We start from the raw sequence: 15,926 nt of genomic DNA, 5'->3' as shown, positions 1-15,926 counted from the left end.
GTCCATGCCCAGGGAATTGTAGCCCAATGAGTCCGTGCCCGGAGAATTGTAGCCTAGAGATTCCGTGTCCAGGGAATTGTAGCTCAATGAGTGTCCATGCCCAGGAAATTGTAGCTCAATGAGTCCGTGTCCAGGGAATTGTAGCCCAATGTGTTCATGCCCAGGGAATTGTAGCTCAATGAGTCCGTGTCCAGGGAATTGTAGCCCAATGAGTCCGTGCCCAGGGAATTGTAGCTCAATGAGGGTCCGTGTCCAGGGAATTGTAGCCCAATGAGTCCGTGCCCAGGGAATTGTAGCTCAATGAGTGTCCGTGTCCAGGGAATTGTAGCTCAATGAGTCCACGCCCAGGGAATTGTAGCCGAGAGAGTCCATGCCCAGGGAATTGTAGCTCAATGAGTGTCCGTGTCCAAAGAATTGTAGCTCAATGAGTGTCCGTGACCAGGGAATTGTAGCTCAATGAGTCCGTGTCCAGGGAATTGTAGCCCAGTGAGTGCCCGTGTCCAGGGAATTGTAGCCCAATGAGTCCGTGCCCAGGGAATTGTAGCTCAATGAGTGTCCGTGTCCAAGGAATTGTAGCTCAATGAGTGTCCGTGACCAGGGAATTGTAGCCCAATGAGTCCGTGCCCAGGAAATTGTAGCCCAATGAGTCCGTGCCCAGGGAATTGTAGCTCAATGAGTCAGTGCCCAGGGAATTGTAGCCCAATGAGAGTCCGTGCCCAGGGAATTGTAGCTCAATGAGTGTCCGTGTCCAGGGAATTGTAGCTCAATGAGTCCGTGCCCAGGGAATTGTAGTTCAATGAGTGCCCGTGTGTAGGGAATTGTAGCTCAATGAGTCCGCGCCCAGGGAATTGTAGCCGAGAGAGTCCATGCCCAGGGAATTGTAGCCCAATGTGTTCATGCCCAGGGAATTGTAGCTCAATGAGTCCGTGTCCAGGGAATTGTAGCCCAATGAGTCCGTGCCCAGGGAATTGTAGCTCAATGAGGGTCCGTGTCCAGGGAATTGTAGCCCAATGAGTCCGTGCCCAGGGAATTGTAGCTCAATGAGTGTCCGTGTCCAGGGAATTGTAGCTCAATGAGTCCACGCCCAGGGAATTGTAGCCGAGAGAGTCCATGCCCAGGGAATTGTAGCTCAATGAGTGTCCGTGTCCAAAGAATTGTAGCTCAATGAGTGTCCGTGACCAGGGAATTGTAGCTCAATGAGTCCGTGTCCAGGGAATTGTAGCCCAGTGAGTGCCCGTGTCCAGGGAATTGTAGCCCAATGAGTCCGTGCCCAGGGAATTGTAGCTCAATGAGTGTCCGTGTCCAAGGAATTGTAGCTCAATGAGTGTCCGTGACCAGGGAATTGTAGCCCAATGAGTCCGTGCCCAGGAAATTGTAGCCCAATGAGTCCGTGCCCAGGGAATTGTAGCTCAATGAGTCAGTGCCCAGGGAATTGTAGCCCAATGAGAGTCCGTGCCCAGGGAATTGTAGCTCAATGAGTGTCCGTGTCCAGGGAATTGTAGCTCAATGAGTCCGTGCCCAGGGAATTGTAGTTCAATGAGTGCCCGTGTGTAGGGAATTGTAGCTCAATGAGTCCGCGCCCAGGGAATTGTAGCCGAGAGAGTCCATGCCCAGGGAATTGTAGCCCAATGAGTCCGTGTCCTGGGAATTGTAGCTCAATGAGTCCGTGCCCGGGGAATTGTAGCCGAGAGAGTCCGTGCCCGGGGAATTGTAGCCCAGTGAGGGTCCGCTCCCAGGGATTTATAGCCCAATGAGAGTCTGTACCCAGAGAATTGTAGCCCAGTGAGTCCGTGCTCAGAGAATTGTAGCCCAGTGAGTGTCCATGTCCAGGGAATTGTAGCCCAATGAGAGTCTGTGCCCAGAGAATTGTAGCCTAATGAGTGTCCGTGCCCAGAGAATTGTAGCCCAGTGAGTCTGTGCACAGAGCATTGTAGCCCAGTGAGTCCACGTCCAGGGAATTGTAGCTCAATGAGTGTCCGTGTCCAGGGAATTGTAGCTCAATGAGTCCGTGTCCAGGGAATTGTAGCCCAATGAGTGTCCGTGTCCAGGGAATTGTAGCGCAATGCGTGTCCGTGTCCAGGGAATTGTAGCCCAATGAGTCCGTGCCCAGGGAATTGTAGCTCAATGAGTGTCCGTGTCCAAGGAATTGTAGCTCAATGAGTGTCCGTGACCAGGGAATTGTAGCCTAGAGAGTCCGTGCCTGGGGAATTGTAGCCCAATGAGTCCGAGTCCAGGGAATTGCAGCTCAATGAGTCAGTGTCAATGGAATTGTCGCTCAATGAGTCCATGCCCAGGGAATTGTAGCCCAATGAGTCCGTGCCCGGAGAATTGTAGCCTAGAGAGTCCGTGTCCAGGGAATTGTAGGTCAATGAGTCCGTGCCCAGGGAATTGTAGCCCAATGAGTCCGTGCCCGGGGAATTGTAGCCTACAGAGTCCTGTCCAGGGAATTGTAGCCCAGTGAGAGTCTGTGCCCAGGGAATTGTAGCCCAATGAGTGTCCGTGCCCGGGGAACTGTAGCCCAATGAGAGTCTGTGCCCAGGAAATTGTAGCCCAGTGAGAGTCCGTGCCCAGGATATTGTAGCCCAATGAATCCGGGCCCAGGGAATTGTAGCCCAGAGAGTCTGTGCCCAGGGAATTGTAGCCCAATGAGTGTCCGTGCCCAGGGAATTGTAGCCCAATGAGTCCGAGTCCAGGGAATTGTAGCTCAATGAGTCAGTGTCAATGGAATTGTCGCTCAATGAGTCCGTGCCCAGGGAATTGTAGCCCAATGAGTCCGTGCCCGGAGAATTGTAGCCTAGAGAGTCCGTGCCTGGGGAATTATAGCCCAATGAGTGTCCGTGCCCGGGGAATTGTAGCCCAATGAGTGTCCGTGCCCAGGAAATTGTAGCCCAATGAGTCAGAGTCCAGGGAATTGTAGCTCAATGAGTCAGTGTCAATGGAATTGTCGCTCAATGAGTCCGTGCCCAGGGAATTGTAGACCAATGAGTCCGTGCCCGGAGAATTGTAGCCTAGAGAGTCCGTGTCCAGGGAATTGCAGCCCAATGAGTGTCCGTGCCCAGGAAATTGTAGCTCAATGAGTCCGTGCCCAGGGAATTGTAGCCCAATGTGTCCATGCCCAGGGAATTGTAGCTCAATGAGTGTCCGTGTCCAGGGAATTGTAGCCCAGTGAGAGTCCATGCCCAGGGAATTGTAGCCCAATGAGTGTCCGTGCCCAGGCAACTGTAGCCCAATGAGAGTCTGTGCCCAGGAAATTGTAGCCCAGTGAAAGTCCGTGCCCAGGAAATTGTAGCTCAATGAGTCCGTGCCCAGGGAATTGTAGCCCAATGAGTCCGTGCCCAGGGAATTGTAGCCTACAGAGTCCGTGTCCAGGGAATTGTAGCCCAGTGAGAGTCTGTGCCCAGGGAATTGTAGCCCAATGAGTGTCCGTGCCCGGGGAACTGTAGCCCAGTGAGTGTCTGTGCCCAGAGAATTGTAGCCCAGTGAGTCTGTGCACAGAGCATTGTAGCCCAGTGAGTCCACGTCCAGGGAATTGTACCCCAATGAGTCCGTGCCCAGGGAATTGTAGCTCAATGAGTGTCCGTGTCCAGGGAATTGTAGCTCAATGAGTCCGTGTCCAGGGAATTGTAGCCCAATGAGTGTCCGTGTCCAGGGAATTGTAGCGCAATGCGTGTCCGTGTCCAGGGAATTGTAGCCCAATGAGTCCGTGCCCAGGGAATTGTAGCTCAATGAGTGTCCGTGTCCAAGGAATTGTAGCTCAATGAGTGTCCGTGACCAGGGAATTGTAGCCTAGAGAGTCCGTGCCTGGGGAATTGTAGCCCAATGAGTCCGAGTCCAGGGAATTGCAGCTCAATGAGTCAGTGTCAATGGAATTGTCGCTCAATGAGTCCATGCCCAGGGAATTGTAGCCCAATGAGTCCGTGCCCGGAGAATTGTAGCCTAGAGAGTCCGTGTCCAGGGAATTGTAGGTCAATGAGTCCGTGCCCAGGGAATTATAGCCCAATGAGTCAGTGCCCGGGGAATTGTAGCCTACAGAGTCCGTGTCCAGGGAATTGTAGCCCAGTGAGAGTCTGTGCCCAGGGAATTGTAGCCCAATGAGTGTCCGTGCCCGGGGAACTGTAGCCCAATGAGAGTCTGTGCCCAGGAAATTGTAGCCCAGTGAGAGTCCGTGCCCAGGATATTGTAGCCCAATGAATCCGGGCCCAGGGAATTGTAGCCCAGAGAGTCTGTGCCCAGGGAATTGTAGCCCAATGAGTGTCCGTGCCCAGGGAATTGTAGCCCAATGAGTCCGAGTCCAGGGAATTGTAGCTCAATGAGTCAGTGTCAATGGAATTGTCGCTCAATGAGTCCGTGCCCAGGGAATTGTAGCCCAATGAGTCCGTGCCCGGAGAATTGTAGCCTAGAGAGTCCGTGCCTGGGGAATTATAGCCCAATGAGTGTCCGTGCCCGGGGAATTGTAGCCCAATGAGTGTCCGTACCCAGGAAATTGTAGCCCAATGAGTCAGAGTCCAGGGAATTGTAGCTCAATGAGTCAGTGTCAATGGAATTGTCGCTCAATGAGTCCGTGCCCAGGGAATTGTAGACCAATGAGTCCGTGCCCGGAGAATTGTAGCCTAGAGAGTCCGTGTCCAGGGAATTGCAGCCCAATGAGTGTCCGTGCCCAGGAAATTGTAGCTCAATGAGTCCGTGCCCAGGGAATTGTAGCCCAATGTGTCCATGCCCAGGGAATTGTAGCTCAATGAGTGTCCGTGTCCAGGGAATTGTAGCCCAGTGAGAGTCCATGCCCAGGGAATTGTAGCCCAATGAGTGTCCGTGCCCAGGCAACTGTAGCCCAATGAGAGTCTGTGCCCAGGAAATTGTAGCCCAGTGAAAGTCCGTGCCCAGGAAATTGTAGCTCAATGAGTCCGTGCCCAGGGAATTGTAGCCCAATGAGTCCGTGCCCAGGGAATTGTAGCCTACAGAGTCCGTGTCCAGGGAATTGTAGCCCAGTGAGAGTCTGTGCCCAGGGAATTGTAGCCCAATGAGTGTCCGTGCCCGGGGAACTGTAGCCCAATGAGAGTCTGTGCCCAGGAAATTTTAGCCCAGTGAGAGTCCGTGCCCAGGAAATTGTAGCCCAATGAATCCGTGCCCAGGGAATTGTAGCCCAGAGTCTGTGCCCAGGGAATTGTAGCCCAATGAGTGTCCGTGCCCAGGGAATTGTAGCCCAATGAGTCCGAGTCCAGGGAATTGTAGCTCAATGAGTCCGTGCCCGGAGAATTGTAGCCCAATGAGTCCGTGCCCGGAGAATTGTAGCCTAGAGAGTCCGTGCCCGGGGAATTGTAGCACAATGAGTGTCCGTGCCCGGGGAATTGTAGCCCAATGAGTGTCCGTGCCCAGGAAATTGTAGCCCAATGAGTCAGAGTCCAGGGAATTGTAGCTCAATGAGTCAGTGTCAATGGAATTGTCGCTCAATGAGTCCATGCCCAGGGAATTGTAGACCAATGAGTCCGTGCCCGGAGAATTGTAGCCTAGAGAGTCCGTGTTCAGGGAATTGTAGCCCAATGAGTGTCCGTGCCCAGGAAATTGTAGCTCAATGAGTGTCCGTGTCGAGGGAATTGTAGCCCAGTGAGAGTCCATGCCCAGGGAATTGTAGCCCAGTGAGAGTCTGTGCCCAGGGAATTGTAGCCCAATGAGGGTCCGTGCCCAGGAAATTGTAGCCCAATGAATCCGTGCCCAGGGAATTGTAGCCCAGCGAGAGTCTGTGCCCAGGGAATTGTAGCCCAGTGAGAGTCTGTGCCCAGGGAATTGTAGCCCAGTGAGAGTCTGTGCCCAGGGAATTGTAGCCCAGTGAGAGTCTGTGCCCAGGGAATTGTAGCCCAGTGAGAGTCTGTGCCCAGGGAATTGTAGCCCAGTGAGTCTGTGCCCAGAGAATTGTAGCCCAGTGAGAGTCTGCGCCTAGGGAATTGTAGCCCAATGAGGGTCCGTGCCCAGGGAATTGTAGCCCAGTGAGAATCCGTGCCCAGGGAATTGTAGCCCAATGAGAGTCTGTGCCCAGGGAATTGTAGCCGAATGAGTGTCCGTGCCCAGGGAATTGTAGCCCAATGAGTGTCCGTGCCCAGGGAATTGTAGCCCAGTGAGAGTCTGTGCCCAGGGATTTGTAGCCCAATGAGTGTCCGTGCCCAGGGAATTGTAGCCCAATGAGGGTCCGTGCCCAAGAAATTGTAGCCCAATGAATCCGTGCCCAGGGAATTGTAGCCCAGTGAGAGTCTATGCTCAAGGAAGTGCACCCCAGTGAGTGTCGGCAGAAGTGCGCTCCACAGTGAGAATAAGTGCAGTGAGGGGAGGAGAAAAAAGAATATCTGAATTTTCTTTCAAAGTTAAGCTGGCAGCCTTCCTTTCCCGAATCATGATTCCCTTCTAAATTGACAGCAATGCTGGTGACACCATGCAGCAGCAAAGGAAAGGATATCTTGCTGGAGTCTCCTGGAGTGCATTTAATAACCCAATGTTCTGAGATCCTGGGGGTGAAATAATGAGAAAGGTTAGTGTAGTGTGGACTACCCACCCTGACAAAATACAACTACGGGCGAGTAACGGTGAGAAAATCAGTTGATGCAAACTGTATTTAACATAATTGAAAAGTAACTTCCTTTTGCCTGTTTTTTACATGTATGCAAACTCCAGCCAGGTAACATCAAACACTTCCCTAGATAGACCTCAAGTATAAAGATTTACTTGGGTCATGCCACTTCCTCTTTCCTCCATCCCCGCTCCCCAGTCAACAGTAATCCAGAGCCACATAACGATGGAACTCACCATCGACACTGTGCACAAACAATGTCTGTCACCTGTTTAATCAGAATGCTCATCAACTCATTTCTATTGGGATAAGGGCCATTCTCAGCATGGGCACTCCACGTCATTTCAGAAAGCAATCTGATCCCGACAATGGCCTCCCCACCTAGTCTCCATGGTCAGTTTATTCACATATCAGCTCCGACCCTACCCGGTTCCCTCTGGGACTGTCTCCTGCTTTAATTTGCATCATCACTTTTATCAATTACTTTAGAAGTAGCAAAAAAGATCCAAGATAAACTTTGGGGGACTTACGTAGTGTAAGGTGAGTTATCACACAGGCAAAAATGAAAGCAGTTAGAAAGGAAAGTGAGAGCAGAAACATGTAGAAAAATCTGTAGTTCCTTTTTCCGACACAGTTTCCAACCCAAGGGCAGTGGTGATCAAATCGCTCTGCAAAAGAGGGACAAACATTCACAGTAGTACATCAATAACTGTCAACCTCTCATCAGACAGGGGAATTCAATGCCGGGGCTCAGGGCCACAGTCAGACTCCTGTTTTCACATGTGCTTTCACAGTGACTTTCCAATCCTTCAAGCCACATCCTATTCTTCATGTGTGTGAACCATGTATCCTGATTTTTGCTCTCAAAACCCAGGGATAGGAGCACGGTTGAGAAAAACAAGTGATGGAAGATCTCACCTACATCCCCGACTCTTCCGACACCACTGACCAGTTTAAGATTCCCACAGTATCCCCTTTTCACCATGGATGCCCAATTCCTCTACATCTCCACCACCCATTACTCTGGCCTGAAGATCTTACATTTTTGCTGAATGGCAACCCAACCGACCCCCTCTACCATCATCCTCCTCAGCTTTGCTGAACCGGCCCATACCAACTTCTCCCTCCACTTCGCCCACTTCCTACAAGTAAAATGTGTTTCTATGGGAACCTAACTATCCCTGCCTTTTTTCTATATGTGCAACATTCTTTGTTCCAGTCCTATGTTCTATACCCAGTTTGGCCCTCACCCAGCTCCACACCCAGGCCGGCCCTCACCCTGGCCGGCCCTCACCCAGCTCCACACCCAGGCCGCCCTCACCCAGCTCCACACCCAGTTCGGCCCTCAGCCAGCTCCACACACAGGCCGGCCCTCACCCAGCTCCACACCCAGGCTGGTCCTCACCCTGGCCGGCCCTCACCCAGGACGGCCCTCACCCAGCTCCACACCCAGGCCGGCCCTCACCCAGCTCCACACCCAGGCTGGTCCTCACCCTGGCCGGCTCTCACCCAGGACGGCCCTCACCCAGCTCCACACCCAGGCCGGCCCTCACCCAGCTCCACACCCAGGCCGGCCCTCACCCAGCTCCACACCCAGGCCGGCCCTCACCCAGCTCCACACCCAGGCCGGCCCTCACCCAGCTCCACACCCAGGCCGGCCCTCACCCAGCTCCACACCCAGGCTGGTCCTCACCCTGGCCGGCCCTCAGCCAGGATGGCCCTCAGCCAGCTCCAAACCCAGGCCTGTCCTCACTCAGCTCCACTCCCAGGCCTGTCCTCACCCAGGCCTGCTCTCATCCAGCTTCACACCCAGGCCTGTCCTCACCCAGCTCCACACCCAGGCTGGTCCTCACCCAGGACGGCCCTCACCCAGGACGGCCCTCACCCAGGACGGCCCTCACCCAGGACGGCCCTCACCCAGGACGGCCCTCACCCAGGACGGCCCTCACCCAGGACGGCCCTCACCCAGGACGGCCCTCACCCAGGACGGCCCTCACCCAGGACGGCCCTCACCCAGGACGGCCCTCACCCAGGACGGCCCTCACCCAGGACGGCCCTCACCCAGGACGGCCCTCACCCAGGACGGCCCTCACCCAGGACGGCCCTCACCCAGGACGGCCCTCACCCAGGACGGCCCTCACCCAGGACGGCCCTCACCCAGGACGGCCCTCACCCAGGACGGCCCTCACCCAGGACGGCCCTCACCCAGGACGGCCCTCACCCAGGACGGCCCTCACCCAGGACGGCCCTCACCCAGGACGGCCCTCACCCAGGACGGCCCTCACCCAGGACGGCCCTCACCCAGGACGGCCCTCACCCAGGACGGCCCTCACCCAGGACGGCCCTCACCCAGGACGGCCCTCACCCAGGACGGCCCTCACCCAGGACGGCCCTCACCCAGGACGGCCCTCACCCAGGACGGCCCTCACCCAGCTCCACACCCAGGCTGGCCCTCACCCTGGCCAGCCCTCACTCAGGACGGCCCTCACCCAGCTCCACACCCAGTTCGGCCCTCACCCAGGCTGGTCCTCACCCTGGCCGGCCCTCAGCCAGGACGGCCCTCAGCCAGCTCCACACCCAGGCCTGCCCTCACCCAGCTCCACATCCAGGCCTGTCCTCACCCAGCTCCACTCCCAGGCCTGTCCTCACCCAGCTCCACTCCCAGGCCTGTCCTCACCCAGCTCCACTCCCAGGCCTGTCCTCACCCAGGTCAGCCCTCACCCAGGTCAGCCCTCACCCAGGCTGGTCCTCACCCAACTCCCCACCCAGGCCGGCCCTCGCCTAGCTCCCCACCTCCCCACCCAGGCATTCCCTCATACTACACGCACCCACACAGTTGTCACACAGGCTGCAGTGTGATGTCCGTGGAGGCCGGAACATTTTGCAGCTGAAGCAGTATTTGAGTTTCACTGTCTGCCCGTTGATCGCCACTTCCTTTGTGCGAGGTGGGGGGCGGTAACCTGATCCCCCAGTGTTATCTGGAAAAGAAAGATTTGTTACAGCATAACAGGACTGAGGGACTCGTCCTACTAAAACCCGAGTGCGGTTTAAACCGCAGGAGCCAGTTTGGATCCATCTATCCTATTAACTTGTTGAATCATCAACACCTTAATTACATTGCCCCTTAAACATATTCAAGGGAATACAAGTCTTATCTGTGCAACCTGCGCTCATGATTTACCCCTTTCAGCCCTCTTGCCATTCTGATGACTTTGCACTATAGTCCCTCCAAGGCTAATAAATTCTCCCAGCTATGAAGTGCCCAGAACAGAATGGAGTCCTCGAAAAATATTTTACCAGGTATTGATACAAGTGACCTAATTTCCACCCCTTTTCATTCTAGTCCCCCAAGTAGCCTGTCAGAGAGCAGGTTGCACGAGTTACCTCAGCAGCCTCTCACCACAGTCACGTGGCAGCCCATCATGCAGCAGGTAATCAGTTACACAAGTTAGAGGACTGTCAGCTACCTATCTGCCTCTCCAGGTCGGCTGCTTCATCCGGTGTGGCTCGTGGCAGAATCCCAGGGTCAGTGAAACTTGTGTGCAGCAAGGTGCTCACCACAAACACAAACAGCAGCCCCGCAATAATTGGAATGGCCAGAGTCAGATTCTCCGTCAGGTAAGGACAGCTGTCAAAACAAAATGCAGATGGTTTGCATCTCCTCAGACACTGGCTAACATATTTGACAAAACCACACAACCAAATAAGCAGGAAGAAGTTATCAGAAGGTACTTATTCTGGCGCTACTCTGTATTTAACTCGTGCTATATATGCCCCAGGAGCATTTCATGAGACTAATATGGACAAAGCTTCACTCTCCGCATGGTCCTAGACTGACCCCACTTTAAAGGAGTCACTTTTTAAGTGTCAAGATCTGCAGTTCTGATTTTCTTTTCCAAATGTACATTCTACAGCTAGAAATGACTGCAGTTCACAGAATCAGTGGGCCACATGACAGATACGATGCAGCAGTGGAGCCCTCAGAAGTCTGACTCTTGGAATTCTGAAGGGAACAGAATTCAACTGACCACAATGAGGGGCTGAATGGCCTCCTTCTGCTTCTATTTTCTAAACATCGAATTGGACAAAACAGTACAGACTTTGAAGGGGAGGTGTGGCTAGAAGTTTAGGTAATTCTACACAGAATCTCCTCATAGTCCACTGCAAGCACCATAGTGGAGCTTCCCACCCTGGCTGAGAAAATGCACTGCAATGACACGTCACAGCTCATTACCAGCAGAGTTTTATTTTATCACCCTGTTTTCCGAGGGGACCCAACTTGGAGAACAGAAAAGGGGTAATCACAAATCAATGGCCCCTCCACACAGCTTCTTTGTGTGTCAGTAACCAGAGGAACAGTGGCTCTGTCTGCATTCTGTTCTGTTAGCTGCTCACAGATGGAGAAGCAGGCCGGAGATTCCATTTGGCTTCTGAGAAGAGTTGTATCTGCCGCATTGTGTGGGAACTGTAGTGTGGGGGAATTACACAAATTACAACATGGACATATGTTTGGTCCACATGATCAGAAATATGGTTCCTCCACCCAAGCAGTATGCTAATCTCATAAACCTGGCATGTTTTGGGATCTCATTCCTACGTAATTAATTAATGCTAGAAATGTCAGTCAGTGGGGTGCAGTGCTCTAACTGTGGGATGTGGGAGGTCCGTGATGCTTCCAGCATTCCAGATGATGACATCTGCTGGAAGTGGACCTAATGGCAGTTCCTCAGACCACGTGGTTCCGTTGGAGCAGCATTCGGATGCACTTAAGAGCATGCAAATGGCGGAAAGCGTCATAGACAGGAGTTATAGAGACATGGTCACATGCAAGGTGCAGGCAGACAGATGGGCGACCGCTAGAAAGGGCAGGCAGTCAGCGCAGGAATCCCCCGTGGCTGTCCCACAAGTATACAAATTTGGATACTGTCGGGGGATAACAATAGCAGCGGACAGAGCAGTGGCACCACGGCTGGCGTTGTTCAGGAGGGAGGGTCACAGCGCAGAAGAGCAACAGTCATAGGGGACTCCATAGTCAGTGGCAGATAGGCGCTTCTGTGGTGTGAAAAAGACTCCAGGATGGTGTGTTGTCTCCCTGGTGCCAGGGTCCAGGATGTCACTGAACGGCTGCAGGGCATCCTGAAGGGGGAGGGTGATAAGGCAAGGTCATGGTGCATGTTGATACAAATGACATAGATAGAAAAAGGGATGAGGTCTTGCATCAAGAATTCAGGGAGCTAGACAATAGACTAAAGAGCAGGACCCGCGGGTTGCAATGTCTGGATTACTCCCAGTGCCACGTACAGGAATAGGAGAAGAGCACAGATGAATGCGTGGCTTAAGAGTTGGTGCAGGAGGGAGGGTTTTAGATTCTTGGACCATTGGGACCGTTTTGGGGGAAGGTGGGACCTGTACAAGCGGGATGGTCTACATCTAAACCAGAATGGGACTAACATCCTTGTTGACGGGAAGAGTTTAAACTAGTTTGGCAGGGGGAGGGGATGCAGGCTGATAGCAGAATAGGGACACAGTATAGCATAGAAAAGCAATCAGGTCAGAGGGAATACAGCAGTAGTAAGTTTCAAGGGAGTAAGACGATGTTGGATGGCCTCTACTTTAATGCCAGGGGTATTAAAGGTAAAGCGGAGGAGTTATGGGCGATGATTGATACGTGTAATTATGATATAATAGCTATCACAGAGACATGGTTGAGTGGTAGCTCAATATCCCGGGATACAGAATCTTCAGGCAAGACAAGAGGAGAGGGTAGAAGAGGAGGAGGCAGAAGAGAAGGAGGCATTGCATTATTAGATAAGGATGCAGTTACTGTGGTAAGGAGAGATGATATCATGGAGGGGGCATCAAATGAAGCTTTGTGGGTAGAGCTTAGGAATAAAAAAGGGACAGCTATGTTGCTAGGCATTTATTATAGGCCCCCTGATAGCCAGCAGGAAATTGAGGAGCAAGTATGTGCTATAACTCACGGAGGGTTGTAAAAATAATTAGGGTAATTATATGAAGAGATTTCAACTTTCCCAAAATTAATTTTGGATAGCCATCATGTTAAGGGCTTAGGTGGAGTAGAGTGCTTAAAATGTATACATGAGAACTTCTTAGCTCAATATTTAGAGTATCCAACAAGGGATGGTGCAATGCTTGACCTAATGCTGGGGAATGAAGCCGGACAGGTGGTTGATGTGTTGGTGGGAAGCATTTTAGTGATAGCGACCACAACATGGTTCAATTTAAATTTGTTAAGGACAAAGAAATAGACAAGTTGCAAAACAAGGTTTTGGATTGGGGGAAGAATAGATTTTAACAAAATAAGGCAGGATCTGGTCAATGTAGACTGGAAAGAATTATTTGTCGGGAAACCGACAGAAGAGCAGTGGGGGGCAGTCAAAGATGAAATGGGGAGGGTACAGGCCTAATATGTTCTCTCTAACGTAATAGAAAGGTGTGACAAACCCAGAGAGCCATGGATGACCAGAGACATTCGGGATGCAATGAGAAGGAAATGAGAGGCTTTTAACAAGTATAAGGGGAGAAAGTCTGCAGAGGCATTAGTAGAGCACAGAAAGTACATGATGGAGCTTAAGAAATTAATTAGGAGAGCAAAGAGGGGATATTAGAAAGCTTCGGCTGGTAGAAGTAGGGAAAATCCCGAGATATTCTATAAGTATATCAATGGGAAGAGGATAACCAGGGAAAGGGTGGGGCCCATTAAGGACCAAGGGGGAAATTTGTGGGTGGAGCCAGAGGACATTGGTCGGGTGTTGAATGAATATTTCACATCTGTCTTTACCCAAGAAAATTAGGAGACAGTTATGGAATGCAGGGAGAGAGATTGTGAGGTTCTTCAGCAAATTGTCATAGGGAGTGATAAGGTATCGGAAGTATTGGCGGGCTTAAAAGTGGACAAATCTCCAGGTCTGGATGAATTGTGTCCCAGGATGCTGTGGGAGGAGATTGCCAGGGTTCTGACCCAAATTTTTAATTCCTCTCTGGCCATAGGAGAGGTGCCAGAGGACTGGAGAACAGCTAATCTGATCCCACCATTTAAGAAAGGTTGTCGAGACAAGCCAGGGAACTACAGATCAGCGAGTCTCACGTCAGTGGTTGGGAAGCTACTGGAGAAGATTCTGAAAGAGAGAATCTATCACCACTTGGAGAGGCAAGTTTTGATCAGGAATGGTCAGCATGGTTTTGTCAAGGGGGGGGGGTCATGCCTAACAAATTTGATTGCCTTTTTTAAGCATGTAACCAAGTGCAGAGATGAGGGTAGTGCAGTTGATGTAGTTTACATGGATTTCAGCAAAGCCTTTGACAAGGTCCCACATGGGAGAATTATTAAGAAGGCAAATGTACATGGGATACAGGGTGATTTGATAAGGTGGATTCAAAATTAGCTTAGCGGTAGGAGACAGAGGGCAATGTCAGACTGCTGCTTTAGTGTCTGGAAGCCAGTGACCAGTGGCGTACCACAGGGATCCGTGCTTGTTTATATAAATGACAAACAATCCCCGATTGTTTGTCATTTATATAAATTTTGTTTTTATAAACTTAAGACTACCCAATTCATTTTTCCAATTCAGGGGCAATTTAGCATGGCCAATGCACCTACCTTGCACATCTTTGGGTTGTGGGGGTGAAGCCCACGCAAACACAGGGAGAATGTGCAAACTCCGCACAGACTGTGACCCAGAACCGGGATCGAACCTGGGACCTCGGCACCGTAAGGCATCAGTGCTAACCACTGCACCACCGTGCTGCCCTGTCATTTATATAAATGACATAGAGACTATGTGGGGGGTAGAATCAGCAAGTTTGCCGATGACACAAAGATTGGCTAGTTGGTTAACAGTGAGGCTGAGCATCTTGGGTTACAGGAAGATATTAGCGCGATGGTCAAATGGGTGGATAAGTGGCAGATGGGATTTAACCCTCAAAAGTGTGAAGTGATGGACTTTGTAAGGTGTATAAAATCATAGAATGTACAGTGCAGAAGGAGGACATTTGGCCCATCTGGTCAGCACCGAACCTTGGAAAGAGTACCCTACTTAAGCCCACATCTCCACCCTATTCCTATCCCCGTAACCCCAGCTAACATTTTTGGACACTAAGGGGAATGTAGCGTGGCTAATCCACCTAACCGGTGCATCTTTGGAATGTGGGAGAAAACCAGAGCACTCGGAGGAAACCCACGCAGACACGAGAACGTGCAGGCTCTGCACAGACAGTGACCCAAGCCGGGAATCGAACCTAGGACCCAGGAGCTGTGAAGCAACAGTGCTAACCACTGTGTTACCATGCAGCCCTTAATTTAACAAGGAAGTATTCAATAAAAGGTCTGACACTGGGAAGTTCCGAAGAACAGAGGGACCTTGGTGTGTTTGTCCATAGATCTTTGAAGGCTGAAGGGCAGGTTAATAGGGTGGTGAAAAAGGCATATGGGACACTCACTTTTATCAATCGGGGCACAGATTATAAGAGCATGTTGCAGTTGTATAAAACTTTGGTGAGGCCACAGTTCGTGTACTGTGTCCAATTCTGGTCGCCACATCATAGGAAGGATGTAATTGGACTGGAGGGGATGCAGAGAAGATGGAACATTTAGGTTATAAAGAGAGGTTGGATAGGCTTGGGTTGTTTTCTCTGGAGCAGAGAAGACTGAGGGGTGACCTGATTGAAGTGTACAAGATTATGAGGGGCATGGACAGGGTGGATAGGGAGCAGCTGTTCCCATTAGTTGAAGTGTCAGTTACGGGGAGGGGACAAGTTCAAAGTGAGGGGTGGGAGGTTTAGGGGTATTTGAGGAAAAGCTTTTTTACCCAGAGAGTGGTGACAGTCTGGAATGCACTGCCTGGGAGAGTGGGAGAGGTGGGATGCCTCACATCCTATAAAAAGTACCTGGATGAGTACATTGCCAAGTCATAACATTCAAGGCTATAGGCCAAGTGCTGGCGAATGGAATTAGGTGGGCAGGTCAGGTCCTTTCATGCGTCAGTACAGACTGGATGGGCCAAAGGGCCTCTTCTGCACTGTAGTATTCTGTGATACTTCCGTAATCCATTTATAAAGTTTATTGGTCTCTCTTTCAATCACGAACACGGAGAGAGAACATGTTCAGCCTTCACAGTTAAATACTCGGTCCCTCACCTCAAATATGATGAAACATTGCTTAGGAGAGACAACTAAAACTGCCAAGCCAGATTGGAGCCAACTCACCTAGGGGAACCAGGCCTGGCACCGACAGCGCCGCCACCTGCGGGCCGAGCTCCGGAAGCTCCGCCACGAGGGGGCTGGGAACTGACAGCGTCGCTACCCGCAGGCCAGACACCAGCAGCAATGCCACGAGCAGAACCGGCAATGG

At 51.8% G+C, this 15,926-nt stretch overlaps 1 protein-coding gene across 1 annotated transcript in view; it reads right to left on the bottom strand.

Annotated features, from left to right (window-relative positions):
* zdhhc18a (zDHHC palmitoyltransferase 18a) overlaps positions 1-15,926 on the bottom strand; it is a 56,049-nt gene that overhangs the window by 35,116 nt on the left and 5,007 nt on the right. The window contains exons 2-5 of the mRNA XM_072500995.1: positions 10,024-10,184; positions 9,385-9,534; positions 7,087-7,224; positions 6,446-6,494 (exon numbers count right to left, since the gene is read on the bottom strand). Coding sequence (XP_072357096.1) covers positions 6,446-6,494; positions 7,087-7,224; positions 9,385-9,534; positions 10,024-10,184 — 498 coding nt within the window. The remainder of the gene's footprint in view (positions 1-6,445; positions 6,495-7,086; positions 7,225-9,384; positions 9,535-10,023; positions 10,185-15,926) is intronic.

This window comes from Scyliorhinus torazame, chromosome 1 (assembly GCF_047496885.1).
Source record: "Scyliorhinus torazame isolate Kashiwa2021f chromosome 1, sScyTor2.1, whole genome shotgun sequence".
Taxonomy (NCBI): domain Eukaryota; kingdom Metazoa; phylum Chordata; class Chondrichthyes; order Carcharhiniformes; family Scyliorhinidae; genus Scyliorhinus; species Scyliorhinus torazame.
Note: the sequence above shows the minus strand (reverse complement) of the source record. Positions and strands in the feature narration are given on the sequence as shown.